We start from the raw sequence: 18888 nt of genomic DNA, 5'->3' as shown, positions 1-18888 counted from the left end.
TTACTTAATGTCAGCTGTCATAACAGCTGGTTTGGCAGTATTGATGGAAGAGGAAGAGGAAGAAAGGAAGCGAAGGATGAGGATGAGAAGGAGACGTCGGTACTGGATCCATCCAATCATTGCCAATAGACCTACCAGAGGCCAGTTCTGGGCTATGTATGAGAACTTGCGTGGTTTTGAGGACAAGTTTTTCAACTATACCCGGATGTCGATCGCAAGGCAAGTACATATGCTATATGTCATTGTCCACTTGCCACGTCCACCTGCCATGTCACCTGCCACGTCCACCTGCCACGTCCACCTGCCACGTCCACCTGCCACGTCCACCTGCCACGTCAGCTGCCACGTCCACCTGCCACGTCAGCTGCCACGTCAGCTGCCACGTCACCTGCCACGTCCACCTGCCACGTCCGCTGCCACGTCCACCTGCCACATCCACCTGCCACGTCCACCTGCCACGTCCACCTGCCACGTCAGCTGCCAATGTCCACCTGCCACGTCCACCTGCCACGTCAGCTGCCACGTCCACCTGCCACGTCAGCTGCCACGTCAGCTGCCACGTCACCTGCCACGTCCACCTGCCACGTCCACCTGCCACGTCCACCTGCCACGTCACCTGCCACGTCCACCTGCCACGTCACCTGCCACGTCCACCTGCCACGTCAGCTGCCACGTCCACCTGCCACGTCCACCTGCCACGTCCACCTGCCACGTCCACCTGCCACGTCACCTGCCACGTCCACCTGCCACGTCACCTGCCACGTCCACCTGCCACGTCACCTGCCACGTCCACCTGCCACGTCACCTGCCACGTCCACCTGCCACGTCCACCTGCCACGTCAGCTGCCAATGTCCACCTGCCACGTCCACCTGCCACGTCCACCTGCCACGTCAGCTGCCACGTCAGCTGCCACGTCCGCTGCCACGTCAGCTGCCACGTCACCTGCCACGTCCACCTGCCACGTCCACCTGCCACGTCACCTGCCACGTCCACCTGCCACGTCACCTGCCACGTCCACCTGCCACGTCAGCTGCCACGTCCACCTGCCACGTCACCTGCCACGTCCGCTGCCACGTCCACCTGCCACGTCCGCTGCCACGTCCACCTGCCACGTCCACCTGCCACGTCACCTGTCACATCATAATCCCCCCATATTTGCATATGGTTGTCTAAGCGGTAATGTGTGTGTAGCTACTATTGATTGATATTTCTTATTTTCAATATAGTAAATTACATTCTTTTTTTTGTTTTGTATTGCAGTTTTGACGAATTGCTTGGTCTGGTTGACATCCATCTTAGGCGACAGAATACATCATACAGGAGGAGTATTTCATCCACTGAAAGACTTATTATTACCCTAAGGTAAACTATCTTTATTTATGCACATTAGTAGCATATTTTCCACATTAATAAAGTCCAAACTGCGCTCATTTGTCCGGTCTTCTCCAACGTGTCAAATGAGTGCAGCTGCCTTGACTGATGGCAGTTCCAGCCTCTCAGCAAGCCGCTCTCCGCCCCTTCACAACTCAGCGCTCTAATGGGCGTGGAGGAGCAGAGCAGGAGAGCTGCTGGCAGTCAGCAGCTCTCAGCTCATGGAGGGTAGAGATGAGAGCCACCTTTTTTTAAATATCATGTAATACACATTTTAAAATTTAGCACACAAACATACCCAAATATTTGAACAATCTAACATTTTTATTATTCAGAAAACTATATATATCACCAAATATTATATTTTGAAAACAAGTAACTTCTTAATTTTTTTAAGCCTGAACAAGTAGACAAAATAGCAAAAAAAACCCAAAAAAAACAATTACAATTGGTGGTAGGTCGGCTGAGTAGAGCTGGTGGAAGGCCTTGGGGATGGTGTGGGTGGCATCAGAATAGATTCTTCACCGAATCTTTGACTAGTAAGGGTACTTGGAATAGGGGACGGTGATGGATAGGGGATCGGGGGATTTCCAAGATTTTGGGTATTTCCATATTCGTCCGTGTATGGACGGAAGCGAGGGGGGTAGTAGTGGTGGGTTCTGGGTGGGGTAGGGTTAGGAAAATTGTAATAAGGACCGGATGGGGGTGGTGGGTGGACAAAAATTGAGGATTGCTCAGTAGCTGGAGCACTTTGGATGTTTGCCTCCAGGATGTCCATTATAGATTTTTTGACAGCGTTCTTTCTGTCCTGTGGCACTTTTTTGAGCATTCCTGCAACCATACATCCAAAGCCACTCTCCTCAGTCTCGAGGGTATCCAGTTTCTGATCAAGTTTGGCCATCAGGGTTGAAAAACGCTCCATTGTTTCGTTCATTCTTCCCCCTATCGGTCTGCTGGACCTTGGAGGGAGAGGCCTTCGCGTAGGCGGTTCCTCGACTTGGGGCTGCTCGACAACTGGCAGCTCAATAGGTGTTAGCTGGACCTCTGGCAGCTCAAGCTGGGTAGAAGGCTCTGCAATGTTGGTCTCCTGTGTGTCTACAGAAACCTCAAGTGACTGAGACTGAGACCCTCCTACAGCGCATGCTGCCTCTCCACCTGCCCGCTGTATGTTGTCTACGTCCTCCCAACTTGATTGTGTTCTGCAAGAAACATATAGTACAATTTTAGCACACCCTTCTGTGTAGAACGTTATATTATATCACTTTAGAAATATGAAAGATGTTATCTTACTCTCTTAGTTCCATGTAAGGCCTCAGGAACTGCAGCTCTTCGGCATGTACATAGGGTACATATTTTTTGTATCCAGAGCCACTTCTGTTTTCCTGCAGTCTTCGTAGGTGCCGCTTATAGCAGTCCCTCAACCCTTTCCATCGAGTCTGTAAACTTGACACTGCAAAATATAAACATAACCATAATCACTTATGTATTTTTTCTTTCAGATACCTGGCAACCGGTCATTCATTAGTAAGCCTTCATTTCGAGTTCATGGCGGGCAAGTCAACAATAAGCTATATCATCCGTGAAACATGCCAAATTTTATGGGACGTTTTGAACACCATTGTAATGAAGAGGCCTACACAAGAAAATTGGTGTGATATTGCTGAGCTATATTGGAATCGGTGCAATTTCCCCAATTGTATTGGAGCTATCGATGGGAAGCACGTGCGTGTTATCAAGCCTATCGGTAGCGGTAGTATGTTCTTTAACTACAAAAAATACTGTTCGTTTGTACTACTTGCCGTGGCTGATTCAAACTACTGTTTTACGTACATCGATATTGGATCCTACGGCAGTAGCTGCGATGCTCGTATTTTTGCTAATTCCTCCTTCGGTGAAAGGCTAAGAGACAATCAACTTGACCTTCCGGAAAACCGCCCTCTTCCTGGTACAACTGGACCCCCGCTACCCTATGTGTTTGTCGCAGATGAGGCTTTTGCCTTGGGGAAACACATTATGAGGCCGTACTCAAATAGGAACCTGACCACTCCGAAGAAGGTTTTCAACTATCGTTTAACAAGGGCAAGAAGGGTGGTTGAGTGTAGTTTCGGAATACTTGCCAATAAATGGCGTTTTTTACATACACCAATTGCCTTGCATATAGAAAATGCAGTTATTGCTGTGAAAGCAGCATGTGTGCTGCACAATTATGTGAGGGTACGTGACGGATACTGTTTTGAGGATTCCCTCATGCACGATATGGAAAGTGCACACCTCAGTGCTGCGAGGGGATCCAGTGACGGTGCCACAGTGCGCGGTCAATTTACGTCATACTTTGTTTCACCGGCTGGTGAAATACAATGGCAAATGGACGCCATTTAATAATTTAATGATATTAAGTGCTTTCTAAACATATTTGAGTTTTTCAGTTGTTTTTTCTGTAGAGTTGAATAGAGCCTGCAGGTATTGATTTTCAATTGTTTTCATAATTTGTTATGTTATACTGTTCTTTATGTCTTCAATAAATTTTTGGCCTTAAAATTTTGTCATAATTAATTTGTGTATGGTTATATTGTTCAATCATTAACTACATAAAATGACATTACGGCTAGACATCACTGACAGACTTCACCAGGGTTCTCCATACTCCGGCCCTCTAGTTGTTATAGAAACCCTGCTTTTTTGCTGCAAATGACGTGGCAAGTGGGCAATTCACAACTAGTGGCAGGTGACGTGGCACGTGGCCAATCCACAACTAGTGGCAGGTGACGTGGCAAGTGGGCAATCAATCCACAACTAGTGGCAGGTGACGTGGCAAGTGGGCAATCAATCCACAACTAGTGGCAGGTGACGTGGCAAGTGGGCAATCAATCCACAACTAGTGGCAGGTGACGTGGCAAGTGGGCAATCAATCCACAACTAGTGGCAGGTGACGTGGCAAGTGGGCAATCAATCCACAACTAGTGGCAGGTGACGTGGCAAGTGGGCAATCAATCCACAACTAGTGGCAGGTGACGTGGCAAGTGGGCAATCAATCCACAACTAGTGGCAGGTGACGTGGCAAGTGGGCAATCAATCCACAACTAGTGGCAGGTGACGTGGCACGTGGGCAATCCACAACTAGTGGCAGGTGACGTGGCACGTGGGCAATCCACAACTAGTGGCAGGTGATGTGGCAAGTGGGCAATCAATCCACAACTAGTGGCAGGTGACGTGGCAAGTGGGCAATCAATCCACAACTAGTGGCAGGTGACGTGGCAAGTGGGCAATCAATCCACAACTAGTGGCAGGTGACGTGGCAAGTGGGCAATCAATCCACAACTAGTGGCAGGTGACGTGGCAAGTGGGCAATCAATCCACAACTAGTGGCAGGTGACGTGGCAAGTGGGCAATCAATCCACAACTAGTGGCAGGTGACGTGGCAAGTGGGCAATCAATCCACAACTAGTGGCAGGTGACGTGGCACGTGGGCAATCCACAACTAGTGGCAGGTGACGTGGCACGTGGGCAATCCACAACTAGTGGCAGGTGACGTGGCAAGTGGGCAATCAATCCACAACTAGTGGCAGGTGACGTGGCAAGTGGGCAATCAATCCACAACTAGTGGCAGGTGACGTGGCAAGTGGGCAATCAATCCACAACTAGTGGCAGGTGACGTGGCAAGTGGGCAATCAATCCACAACTAGTGGCAGGTGACGTGGCACGTGGGCAATCCACAACTAGTGGCAGGTGACGTGGCACGTGGGCAATCCACAACTAGTGGCAGGTGACGTGGCACGTGGGCAATCCACAACTAGTGGCAGGTGACGTGGCAAGTGGGCAATCAATCCACAACTAGTGGCAGGTGACGTGGCACGTGGGCAATCCACAACTAGTGGCAGGTGACGTGGCACGTGGGCAATCCACAACTAGTGGCAGGTGATGTGGCAAGTGGGCAATCAATCCACAACTAGTGGCAGGTGACGTGGCAAGTGGGCAATCAATCCACAACTAGTGGCAGGTGACGTGGCAAGTGGGCAATCAATCCACAACTAGTGGCAGGTGACGTGGCACGTGGGCAATCCACAGCTTGTGGCAAAAGATGTGGCAGGTGACATGCTAAATACAAGTACACAGCTGCTGCTACTCACTCTGCTCTCACAAGATGGCTGAAATAGTTAAAAAATAATGTTTTTTTGGGACTGTATGGAACTACAACCATGATGCCTAGTCAATGATAACAGAAATAAATATAAAAATGTTTCACTTACACTTGTCACTGCGGTCAGTCTCCGACAATACATCCCAATCCGGGTAGGTCAGCCTACAGATATCCAGCCAGGCATTGTCCCTCTTGACATGATCCTTATAATTCGGGTCCTGCTTGTCATATAGACATTTTCTCTCCCTGATGAACCTGATCAGGGACTCATTGTCTACCGCCTCCCTGGCTCTGGTAGACATTCTGTATTCAGGTTTTCACTAAACAAATAATACAGAGCTCTGGTCAAAAACGAAAGTACTCTGTGTTTCAGAGAGAGGGCGCTGGCTGTTTGTGGAGGGTTTCTGGGTAAATTCCTTCTGTTTCCTGTGAAGTTGCCTCAGATTGAACTGTGATCCGACTTGGAGGCGACTTGCATTGAACTGAATGGGTACAAGTCGCCTAGAAGTCGGATTCAAGTAGTACAGGAACCTTTTCTGCAGTCGGAGCGACTGCAGTAGTGTACATCAAGACGGATCCATTTGCTATCATTGATTTTCTCTGCAAGCGCGACCTGAGGCGACTAGGGGCGACTTGGGGCGACTTGGAGTCGGATCCAAAGTTGCCCCTGTGTGAATGGAGTCTTAAGGGCTCCTGTCTTCTCAGCTGGTTTCCCGGAAGAGGGGGAATTCCTCTGCATAACCCCCTTATATAGCCTCCTTAACATTCCAGAACCTTCCCTGATTTCCTATTGGATCCTGCCAGCAATCTGCTTCCCTTATCCTTAAAGGGGCAGTATCCTTCCTATACCTTTCATCCTGTTTAACTACACTAACTAACTACATCAGGGTGGGATGGTCACACTCTCACCCAAGTGGGCCCATATTGTGCCCCCTTTTCAATATATTCATACAACAAGTGTAACAGCATATAAGCCAAGTAATTGTGTAAAAGTAAAGTAAACAAAAACTAAAGTACACACGACCGGACTTTCCGGCAAACTAGGTCCGACGGGATTAGTCCGTCGAACAATCCGATCGTGTGTGGGCTAGTTCGATCGTTTTTTGGGGAAAAAATCAGACGTACCTAGAAATAGAACATGTTTCAAATCTGTCCGACGGACTAAAAATTGGGAAAACCATTCATCTGTGTGCTGGTCCGACGGACCAAATACGACGCAAGGGAGGTTATTGGCTACTGGCTATTGAACTTCCTTTTTTTGTCCTGTTTACATCATCACGTACAAAACAAACAGACTTTCGACCAGACTTAGTCCGTTCTTGTGTGGCCAAGTCCGTTCATTCTGAAAGTCCATCGGACCTCTGCCGAAAGTCCATCGGGAAGACCGTCGGACCTAGTTTGGCGGAAAGTCTGGTCGTGTGTACGCGGCATAATAGACATGAAATGTAGGTGACATCAGAATATGTTGTTGCTGACGCGCCCCCCCAAGAATCATAACAATTTGTAATTCCATGTACATCTTTAAAGTGTTTGTTAACCCCAAAAAATAAAAATAGATTTACTGGTCCCTTAAAGCAGATTAAACAGCACAGTGCTTGTGCTGTGTAATCTGCCCCCCTCTAAACGGTTAAAAAACTTGTCTGAACCTGCCACTTCCTATATCCCCCTCTCTGTACTGACCACCGTGGTCAAAGTGTGTCCCTCCATCATACGCAGCCTTGCTCTCAGCTCTCCTTTTCCCCCCTCACCCCCTACTCCCTGCCTGTCATCTCTGTGTCTGTGTGTCTCTGTCTCTGTCCCCCGCCCCCCACCGCTATTAGTAATATAAAAAATTCTAAATGGTCCCTGCCAGCCCCTCTCTTATAGCCTGGCATAGCACACTGCATGAGTCTTTTATTAAAATGAGCGTTGTAAATTCTGATTTAGCGCGATCTTCAGGCTGGTTCGCGTGACTCTCGGCCGAGGAGAGGCTGAGCGACCAGATGATCTCGGCCCCTCTTGCAGAAGCCAAATATATATGGAAGGTATACAGCGGCCGCGAGTCATGTGACAGGCCTGAGGATCATTTTAAATCAGTATTTACAGCGCTCATTTTTATAAAAGACTAATGCAGTGTGCTGTGCCAGGATCTAATAGAGGGTCGGGCAGTGTTTGTTATTTATGGGTTAACAAACACTTTAAAGCATCCCCTAAGCATGATATTTAAAGAATCTCCTTATTTTTTTATGTTGCCCTTTAAGCTGCTCTAAAACGGCCTCTCCTCGTTGAACATGTACATGCCCTATTTAGGATTTCCCACCGCTGGAAACACACAGTATATATAGTATGTACATAACAAGGGTATATTATTAGCAAAGGACTTTGTAAATTGTTGTCACAAAGGTGGAGCTATTAATAACAGTAACTACTTTAAGGATGAATTCATAAAATGACACACAAAAGATTTGGTAAATTTAGAGAATACGTAATACAGCTGAAAATCATTGTGTTAGTAAAGAAAAACATTCAGATAATGCCCACATATCATTACATAGTACACTGGCCTTCTGCTTTTTTTATACTCCTCATTGCTGGGCTAGTTAAAAATGAATTAAAAAACAAAAAATCTTATTTGATTAAAGAAAAGAATTATAATGAGATGCTCATTTCTCAAAAGTTTCAGAACAATTTTTACAAAAGTTTACAAAATTATATTTTTTAATAAAAATCACATGAATCCTCTTTATTAATGGAAATGGTAAAAGTGTGTTTACAAACGCATGTAGACTTAAATAAACAAACAAATACACAACAACATGCATTATACTATTTAAAATCATTACATTACAAAAAATACTTGTTGGGGTAATTATATGATGGGTAGAAAATCACATAAACATTGCAGTGAGAAAATGCATTTTTTATCAATATTGTACATTTATTCCCAACAAAAAACAAAACAGGGCTATCTGTCCCCCCCCCCCCCCCCCCAAATTGATGTATAATATAGTACAATAGACTAGACTACAGTAGACTACAAATGCAAAGGTATAATGTGTGGAACCAAGGCAAAAAAAAACAAAGAATGTCCACTGCAGGCCCAAGATCTGCATGGCGAGTGCTGCTGGGTAGAGGGGAGGTACACCAGTGCACATGCATTGTTAATCTCTCTTTCCCATTAACCACTTAAGGACGGGAAGGATTTGCCCCCTTAATGACCAGGCCATTTTTTGCGATACGGCACTGCGTCGCTTTAACTGACAATTACGCGGTCGTGCGACATTGTACCCAAACAAAATGTACATCCTTTTTGTCCCACAAATAGAGCTTTCTTTGGGTGGTATTTGATCGCCTCTGCGGTTTTTATTTTGTGCGCTATAAACAAAAAAAGACTGACAATTTTGAAAAAAAAGACAGTGGGGTTGATTTACTAAAGGCAAATACACTCTGCACTATAAGTGCACTTGTAAGTGCAGTCGCTGTAGATCACTGTAGATCTGAGGGGAAGCTCTGAAAAGAGGGAAAGCTCTGCTGATTTTATCATCCAATCATGTGCAAGCTAACATGCTGTTTTTTATTTTCCTTGCATGTCCCCCTCAGACCTACAGAGACTGCACTTCCAAGTGCACTTGTAGCGCAAAGTGGATTTGCCTTTAGCAAATAACCCCCAATATTTTTTACTTTTTGCTATAATACATATACAAAAAACAAAAAAAAAACAAAACAAATTTCTTCCTCAGTTTAAGCCGATATGTATTCTTCTACATATATTTGGTAAAGAAAAATCACAATAAGCATATATTGTTTGGTTTGCGCAAACGTAATAGCATCTACAAAATAGGGGATATATGTATGGCATTTTTATTATAATTTTTTTTTCTTTACTAGTAATGGCGGTAATCTGTGATTTTTAGCGGTACTGCAGACAGATCTGACACTATTTTGGGACCAGTGACATTTATACAGTGATCAGAGCTAAAAATAGCCACTAATTACTGTATAAATGTCACTGGCAGGGAAGGGGTTAACACTAGGGGGCAATCAAGGGGTTAACTGTGTGTCCTAGGGAGTGTTTCTAACTGTGGGGGGGATGGGACTGCCTGGAGGAGGAGACCAATCGTTGTTCATACTTAGTATGAACAACAGATCTGTCTCCTCTCTCCTGACAGAACGGGGATCTGTCTGCTTACATTGACGGATCTCCGTTCTGTCTCTCTTAGGAGCGATTGCGGGTGCCCGGCAGACATCGTGGCTGCCGGGCACATGCATCAGCTCCGTCTCTGCACCCCCTAGTGGTCTTAAAGCGGCTGATGTACAATTACGACGATTTGCCCAGGGGAGCCAACCTGCCACAGTGTAACTGCGGCGGCTGCTTCTTCAGTGGTTACGATCCCAGCGATGTGTATAACATCACTTCTTGTTTCTGCTGTAGCCAGGGAGAAGCTGATGGAGTGTGATCTGTGCTTCATTAGCTTCAATGGAGGGCAAGTGAGACATCACGGATCAAATACACCCCTAATGTATTATTACAAATGACCTGTCAAAACAATATTATATCACACTTTTGGTCCCAATCTAATATAGATATAGTTTTAGTGTGTGTGCCCAGCAGGATGGCTACGCTGGTACACCAGAGAGACTCTGCAAGGCAACGTAGCCACCCAAGAGGAGGATATAATATTAGCATGAACTTTAAAAAGCCTATTTTGCTGAAAATATGTGTGCCACATAAAAATGGAAGAGAAAACAATGATATAAAAAAGACACTGCAAGGTCAACTTTAAAGTGGAACTTTAATCGCCTCTACTCCAGTGATGCATGGTCTGTGACCTTCAGCGCCAATGCGACATCTTCTATGCAGCTTCTTCCTGGTCATCTTCATTACCTACCCTGGTGGATGTAACTTCCCCTGCATGCACACAGAAGTTCATTCATCCCGGCACCCAGCAGATACCAGCACATATGCAGCTCAGGTTGTATGTAAAAGTAGAATACAAACAGGAAGATAAAAAAAACTTTATTACAGAAGAGAGATAGCATGTCTCTTCCATAACAAAAAGACCTTCCTGCTCACAGCTCAACCCATCAATTAAATGTTTTCCCAAAACTGTTACAATTAAGGCATGCCATGAATAACAAATGTCACAGTTGCTTATTTTCTCAACCGAACTGTCAAGTCAACAAATGGCTAGTGTCTGATCACAAGTGCAGAACTATGTCAACTGCCATAGGTGGTAGGTTTCTTGTCTGCACAGGATAGGAGGGTTAAGTTCTGGTTTAAAAAACACACATTGTTCTACTTTAAGATAGAAACAAGCTTGGTACGCTCCCTGGTCAGAGGGAATTGTAACCAGGTCACTTTTAAAACCTCATAGGAGAAGTTCACAACTGCCACAAGCACGTGGTAAATTTGCAATGGAATTTTCTTTCTCTTCTGTTCCATTGCAGAAGAGCGTTCTTCATCAGTACTCCAGTCTTACTCTTTTACAATACCTTCTTGTTTAGGTTTGATTTTAGTGGTGATGATCTCCAAAATGTAATATGCAATAAGGACTAGCAGCAGTGGCATTGCTAGGGGGTGGCTTTTGGGGCTATAGCCACAAATCTGGGGCCCATAGCCCCGAGTCTCTGCAGGGGTCCCCAAGGGGAGAGGAGGGGAGGCTCTCTGGGGACCCTGATGTAAGTGGGGGGCTCTCTGGGGACCCTGATGTAAGGGGGGCTCTCTGGGGACCCTGATGTAAGTGGGGGGCTCTCTGGGGACCCTGATGTAAGGGGGGCTCTCTGGGGACCCTGATGTAAGGGGGGGCTCTATGGGGATATACTGTATACACGCACACACATATTATATACATGTATATGCCTGCCCAAGGGTATGACTTTCTTTACTATGCTGCTATGGGCTCTAGCCCCAGATCTTTTGTAGACCTAGCAACGCCCCTGACTAGCAGTAAGGATAATCATCCAGAACAAAGGTCAGCTGCAAGAGTTACAGGTATACCCAAACTAAACCATTTCATAGGAATTACGGGATAAATGCTTGAGTTTAATCATGGTATTATCTGAGGCGTGCTTCTTGGTTTCTGGATTCTTGCGTTTTTTCTCTTGGTCTTTTTCATCATACATAGCATGGTGTGGCCCATACAGCTTGGAAGAGGGCTTCTGTTTTTTCTTTACATAAGTCGCTCCGGGTGTATCTAGGTTGGTCTCCTCTGGATCTGAGTTCATCTCCCAGTCATCATCGCCCGTCTTTACCATAGTAGTATCTGAATTGTGATCTTGGTAGGCCTCCTGATTATCTTCATATTGTGGAAGTTGGTTTTGCTGCTCTGGTTCTGCAATAAAAAGCCATAAAAGTTCAACCTGATGATTCAGAAACTTGATGTAAAAGAGTTGTTTTAACCACTTCAGCCCCGGAAGAATTTACCCCCTTCCTGACCAGAGCATTTTTTGCTATTTGGCACTGCGTCGCTTTAACTGACAATTGCGCGGTCATGCGACGTGGCTCCCAAACAAAATTGACGTCCTTTTTTTCCCACAAATAGAGCTTTCTTTTGGTGGTATTTGAACACCTCTGCGGTTTTTATTTTTTTGCGCTATAAACAAAAAAATAGCGACAATTTTGAAAAAAACGCATTATTTTTTACTTTTTGCTATAATAAATATCCCCAAAAAATATTTAAAAAAACATTTTTTTTCCTCACTTTAGGCCGATACGTATTCTTCTACATATTTTTGGTAAAAAAAAAATCACAACAAGCGTTTATTGATTGGTTTGTGCAAACGTTATAGCGTTTACAAAATAGGGGATAGTTTTATAGCATTTTTATTATTAATTTTTTTTACTAGTAATGGCAGCGATTAGCGATTTTTATCGTGACTGCGACATTATGGCGGACACATCGGACATTTTTGGGCCCATTGACATTTATACAGCAATCAGTGCTATACAAATGCACTGATTCCTGTGTAAATGACAATGGCAGTGAAGGGGTTAACACTGGGGGGCTAGGGAGGGGTTAAGTATGTCCTGGGGAGTGTTACTAACTGTGGGGGGGGCGTGGCTACATGTGACATGTCACTGATCTCTGCTCCCGATCACAGGGAGCAGAGATCAGTGACACTGTCACAAGGCAGAACGGGGAGATGCTAATGTAAACATGATCGCGGGTATCCGCGACCCGACTCACGGAGCTCCCGGCCGGCGCACGCAATGGCACGGCGGCAAATTCAAAGGGACGTACGGGTACGCCCATTCGCCCAGCCGTGCCATTCTGCCGACGTACATCGCCGTGCGCCGGTCGGGAACCAGTTAAAATTGGTACTTGAGTTCTGATGTTTGTACCATTCCAGAGATATTTTATATTGGATTTACTTTTATTACTAAGATGGCAGTAAACTTGTTTTCCATTTTTAAGCAACCTAATACAAAAATGTAATTTCTAGATTTGAAGGGAGTGGTGAAGTAATTCCATTATGGAGGTTCACTCTCTCTAAGGGGTTGATGTACTAAAGGCAAATAGGCTGCACACTAGACATGTGCATGTGTTTGTTTTGTTTCTAATCAAAATTCAGACAAAATTTTCATTATTCGGGGATTCGGATGTATCCGGATTTTTCTAATTACAATAGTAACTAGAAAAGGTACAATTTCTGGGGAAATTGTGAAAGTGTTCTTGCCTCTACAACTGGAGTGGGCGGAGTAACTGGGTGGGGTGGAGTGGCTTGAGTAACTGTGAAAAGTGTTAAAAAGCTTAATATTTTAAAAAGTATAAATAGTAGTAAAAAAGTTCCATCATTCGCTGAAAGAGCTGAACATTTTTTTCAAAAGTAATTTTTTTTTTCAAAAATGAATTTTTTTTAATCAAAAATGATTTTTTTTTCTTCAAAAATGATTTTTTTTTTCAAAAGTAATTTTTTTTTTCAAAGGTAATTTTTTTTTTCAAAAATGAATTTTTTTATTTCAAAAATAATTTTTTTTTCGAAATTATTATTTTTTTTAAAGTAATTTTTTTTTCAAAAATAATTTTTTTTTTCAAAAATATTTTTTTTTTTCAAATATATTTTTTTTTCAAAAATATTTTTTTTTTTAAAAGTAATTTTTTTTCAAAAATTTTTTTTTTTTCAAAAATAATTTTTTTTTTTCAAAAATATTTTTTTTTTCAAAAATATTTTTTTTTTTTTCAAAAATGATTTTTTTTTTTTCAAAAATTATTTTTTTACTTTTTTCAAAAATTATTTTTTTTTTTCAAAAATATTTTTTTTTTTACATGGGGCGGTCATAATGTTTTGGCTGATCATGGGATGGTCATAATGTTTTGGCTGATCATGGGGTTGTCAGCTTTTGTCACTTCCCACTCTAGTTTTGAACATTTCGCCATTCATTCCTATGGGACCAATTTCGCCGCAAAAACGTCATTTCGTGGACCATTCGGCAAAACATTCCACAAAGTAATAACACACCAATCGGGAACAATCCACTCGTTTCGGTATATTATTTGTCTCTGTAGTGTGAAAACTGTGGGAGGAGTCTACAAGCATTATCAAGTCTAGCAGATGAAGTCACATGCATTTGGAGTGTCTCAGCATCTTGTGTTTACAACCACTGTTTCCTAGCAACGCTCATGCCCTGTTTATGCTTCCCAAATACTGCTTCATCAAAACTGCCCCATCAGAATTACCCCATCAAAACTGCCCCATCATATTCCTCTATTATAAATCAGTACATGGTGTGTCTGTCCCCTCCCCCGGGCTCTGTAATCAGAGCTGAGATGCTCCAGCCACCTCCCCCCTGTGTATAACAGAAGCTTTGGTAACCATGGCAACAAAACAAACACTAACAGTACACTCTGATTAATGGCTAAAATTTCCTGAAATGACCTCTAAACAAATGGCCGTATTTTAAAAACTATACATCCTACAGCGAAGATCTTTATATTGTGAGAATCACAAGACCCAGACCTAGATTTTGATGTATAGTATGTCTGTGAAATATTAAAATTGAAGGCACAGTCGCAGTTTAGAAATTGCCCTTCAAATTTGGAGGGGGCTAGAGTGTAGTTTCAATGAATGTCAATGGACGGTGTGAGTTGCAAACAAATGGTCATATTGTGAAAACTATCAGGACTATGGCTTAGCCGTGGACATGTTTAGTGGCAGCAGGGATAGCTGAACGTTTTGATATAAGATTTGTGTAGGTGGGCTTGAAAATGAGGGAGTGGCGGCAGTTTAGAAATCATGTTCTGATTTTCCAGCTTTTGTCATCTCCCACTCTAGTTTCCCCATTCATTCCTATGGGACCAATTTCGCCGCAAAAACGACGATATTTCGTGAACCATTCAGCGAAACGTTCCACAAAGTAATAGCACACCATTCGGGAACAATCCGCACGTTTCGGTATATTACTTGTCTATGTAGTGTAAAAACTGTGGGAGGAGTTAGGGTGGTAAATTTGGCTATAATAATAAGAACTAGAAAAGGTACAATTTCTGGGGAAATTGTGAAAGTGTTCTTGCCTCTACAACTGGAGTGGGCGGAGTAACTGGGTGGGGTGGAGTGGCTTGAGTAACTGTGAAAAGTGTTAAAAAGCTTAATATTTTAAAAAGTATAAATAGTAGTAAAAAAGTTCCATCATTCGCTGAAAGAGCTGAACATTTTTTTCAAAAGTAATTTTTTTTTTTCAAAAATGAATTTTTTTTAATCAAAAATGATTTTTTTTTCTTCAAAAATGATTTTTTTTTCAAAAGTAATTTTTTTTTTCAAAGGTAATTTTTTTTTTCAAAAATGAATTTTTTTATTTCAAAAATAATTTTTTTTTCGAAATTATTATTTTTTTTAAAGTAATTTTTTTTTCAAAAATAATTTTTTTTTTTCAAAAATATTTTTTTTTTCAAATATATTTTTTTTTCAAAAATAATTTTTTTTTTTAAAGTAATTTTTTTTTCAAAAATATTTTTTTTTTTCAAAAATAATTTTTTTTTTTTCAAAAATATTTTTTTTTTCAAAAATATATATTTTTTTTTTCAAAAATGATTTTTTTTTTTCAAAAATTATTTTTTTACTTTTTTCAAAAATTATTTTTTTTTTCAAAAATATTTTTTTTTTTACATGGGGCGGTCATAATGTTTTGGCTGATCATGGGGTGGTCATAATGTTTTGGCTGATCATGGGGTTGTCAGCTTTTGTCACTTCCCACTCTAGTTTTGAACATTTCGCCATTCATTCTTATGGGACCAATTTCGCTGCAAAAACTTCATTTCGTGGACCATTCGGCAAAACATTCCACAAAGTAATAACACACCAATCGGGAACAATCCGCTCGTTTCGGTATATTATTTGTCTCTGTAGTGTGAAAACTGTGGGAGGAGTCTACAAGCATTATCAAGTCTAGCAGATGAAGTCACATGCATTTGGAGTGTCTCAGCATCTTGTGTTTACAACCACTGTTTCCTAGCAACGCTCATGCCCTGTTTATGCTTCCCAAATACTGCTTCATCAAAACTGCCCCATCAGAATTACCCCATCAAAATTGCCCCATCATATTCCTCTATTATAAATCAGTACATGGTGTGTCTGTCCCCTCCCCCGGGCTCTGTAATCAGCTGAGATGCTCCAGCCACCTTCCCCCCCTGTGTATAACAGAAGCTTTGGTAACCATGGCAACAAAACAAACACTAACAGTACACTCTGATTAATGGCTAAAATTTCCTGAAATGACCTCTAAACAAATGGCCGTATTTTAAAAACTATACATCCTACAGCGAAGATCTTTATATTGTGAGAATCACAAGACCCAGACCTAGATTTTGATGTATAGTATGTCTCTGAAATATTAAAAATGAAGGCACAGTCGCAGTTTAGAAATTGCCCTTCAAATTTGGAGGGGGCTAGAGTGTAGTTTCAATGAATGTCAATGGACGGCGTGAGTTGCAAACAAATGGTCATATTGTGAAAACTATCAGGACTATGGCTTAGCCGTGGACATGTTTAGTGGCAGCAGGGATAGCTGAACGTTTTGATATAAGATTTGTGTAGGTGGGCTTGAAAATGAGGGAGTGGCGGCAGTTTAGAAATCATGTTCTGATTTTCCAGCTTTTGTCATCTCCCACTCTAGTTTCCCCATTCATTCCTATGGGACCAATTTTGCCGCAAAAACGACGATATTTCGTGAACCATTCGGCGAAACGTTCCACAAAGTAATAGCACACCATTCGGGAACAATCCGCACGTTTCGGTATATTACTTGTCTATGTAGTGTAAAAACTGTGGGAGGAGTTAGGGTGGTAAATTTGGCTATAATAATAAGAATAATATATATGTGAGATAACAGTAAGTGGTCTTGCTATGCAAGAACACTTAATAATATATATGTGAGATAACAGTAAGTGGTCTTGCAAGAACACTTAACTAGTGATAATGCACTATCCAGCCTCTTTCTTGTTTTAAAATTGAGGACAACTTCTCTGTATTTTCCTGTGGGATCCTGCTGAGCCAGTTTTACTTAGAGCCCAGGACTGGTTCAGCTGTTTATGTGGACCAAACTTAAGTGTGTGGTCACACTGTTGGAGGTGAGCGCATTTATTTATTTTTATGTATTTATTTCAGGTACTTATATAGCGCCGTCAATTTATGCAGCGCTTTACATATACATTGTACATTCACATCAGTCCCTACCCTCAAGGAGCTTACAATCTAAGGTCCCTAACTCACATTCATACATACTAGGGACAATTTTTTTTTAGACAGGATCTAATTAACCTATCAGCATGTCTTTGGAGTGTGGGAGGAAACAGGAGTACCCGGAGGAAACCCACACAGGCACAAGGAGAACATGCAAACTCCAGGCAGGTAGTGTTGTGGTTGGGATTCAAACCAGTGACCCTTCTTACTGCTAGGCGAGAGTGCTAACCACTACACCACTGTGCTGTTGCTTTTTTTCTGACACTTGATATTAAGGAATAATACTAAATGTCTTTCACTGTGAGTTTGCTTGTTACACAAAAAAAATATTTTTTTATGTTCATAGTTACATTTTTTAGCGATATTGATTTTCATTGTTTATGGCACTATCTATGCATTTGTAAGGTTCAGTATCACACAGCGCTGCATTTTTTTGTTTTTTGTATATATGTTTTCACAGATTATGGGATTGTGATCAATGCTCACAAGCTGTGAATGTGTACTTTGTTTCACAGGAATTGTTATACCACACCTGACACTAGGTTGTAACCTCAGGTTACTTTATACCTGACACTGATTGCAGTCTCAGGTCGCTCTAGAGTAGCTCGCAAGGTATATATATTTTTGAATTTGAAATGTAAACATATCGCTGACTTTTGCTGATTTCCTTCAAAAACTGTGTATTAGAATACAGCCATCTTATAAAATTCAAACTTCAAAAAGAATAGAATAAAATAGAATAGAATAGAAAATAAAAGAACAGAATAGAAATAAAAAGAAAATAATTGAATAGAAAATAGAAGAGAATAGAAAATAGAAGAGAATAGAAAAGAATAGAAAAAAAATAGAAATAAATTAAATAGAATAGAATAAAATAGAAAGAATATAGCCACCTTCTGAAATTCACATTTCGAATTTCAAAAGAAATAGAACCAGATATTCTTCACAATGAATTTGTATTGATTCGATAAATAAACTAAACAAATTTCGCTATGAATTCAACAAAATAAAACTAGTGACTTAAAGTAGAACTATAGACAAAACTTTTTATTTTTATTTTGGATAGTGCAAGGCCCCTGTCAGATTTTTTTTCCGCCATCTGTGCCCCGTTGGAGAGTTTTCCCTTCACTTCCTGTCCCATAGCCAAACAGGAAGTGAGAGGAAATCCCTGCAAATTAAATGAAAATTCCTTGGGGACCCCCAGGTCACCAGAAAAAGTGTCCCCATTGGAAGATTTCCCCTCTATTACTTTTCTGGGGACAACCCAAATTTGGGGATTTTCTTTTACTTTTACATTCAATAATAATGGGGACACAGGACCAATAGAGAGGGTGGATCTCCTTAATGGGGACACAGACAGCAATACAAACTGACAGGGGTTCTAATCCCTCTGCACTCTATCTAAAACAAAAAAAAATAACGTTTTTTCCTTTAGTTATACTTTAACAAATGAATTCTGCACATTTATGCTGCTCACTCTGCAAACAAATTTGCCCCAGAGTTGAGTAAATGAGGTGAAGCTCTGCTGACTTCCATCATTCAATCATGTGCAAGCAAAAAAAAATATTTTTTCCGGCACATGATTGGTTAATCTTTCCAAATTGAAACTTTGCCACATTCACTAAGCTCTGGGGTAAATTTTCTTGCAAAGTGAACAATGAATTTGCCTTTAAAAAGATCAACCCCTACATAAACATGTGCATGGGGGTGTGCTGGAGGCGCC

The 18888-nt window shown here is 42.0% G+C and overlaps 1 protein-coding gene across 4 annotated transcripts in view; it reads right to left on the bottom strand.

Moving 5' to 3' along the window:
- Window positions 1-10263: 10263 nt before the first annotated feature.
- LOC141148562 (uncharacterized) overlaps window positions 10264-18888 on the bottom strand; it is a 168022-nt gene continuing 159397 nt past the window's right edge. For all 4 annotated transcript variants that reach the window (XM_073636115.1, XM_073636117.1, XM_073636118.1 and 1 more), the window contains one exon: window positions 10264-11821. In XM_073636115.1, coding sequence (XP_073492216.1) covers window positions 11493-11821 — 329 coding nt within the window. In that variant the 3' untranslated portion in view covers window positions 10264-11492. The remainder of the gene's footprint in view (window positions 11822-18888) is intronic.

Source organism: Aquarana catesbeiana, linkage group LG06 (assembly GCF_042186555.1).
Source record: "Aquarana catesbeiana isolate 2022-GZ linkage group LG06, ASM4218655v1, whole genome shotgun sequence".
NCBI lineage: Eukaryota > Metazoa > Chordata > Amphibia > Anura > Ranidae > Aquarana > Aquarana catesbeiana.
Note: the sequence above shows the minus strand (reverse complement) of the source record. Positions and strands in the feature narration are given on the sequence as shown.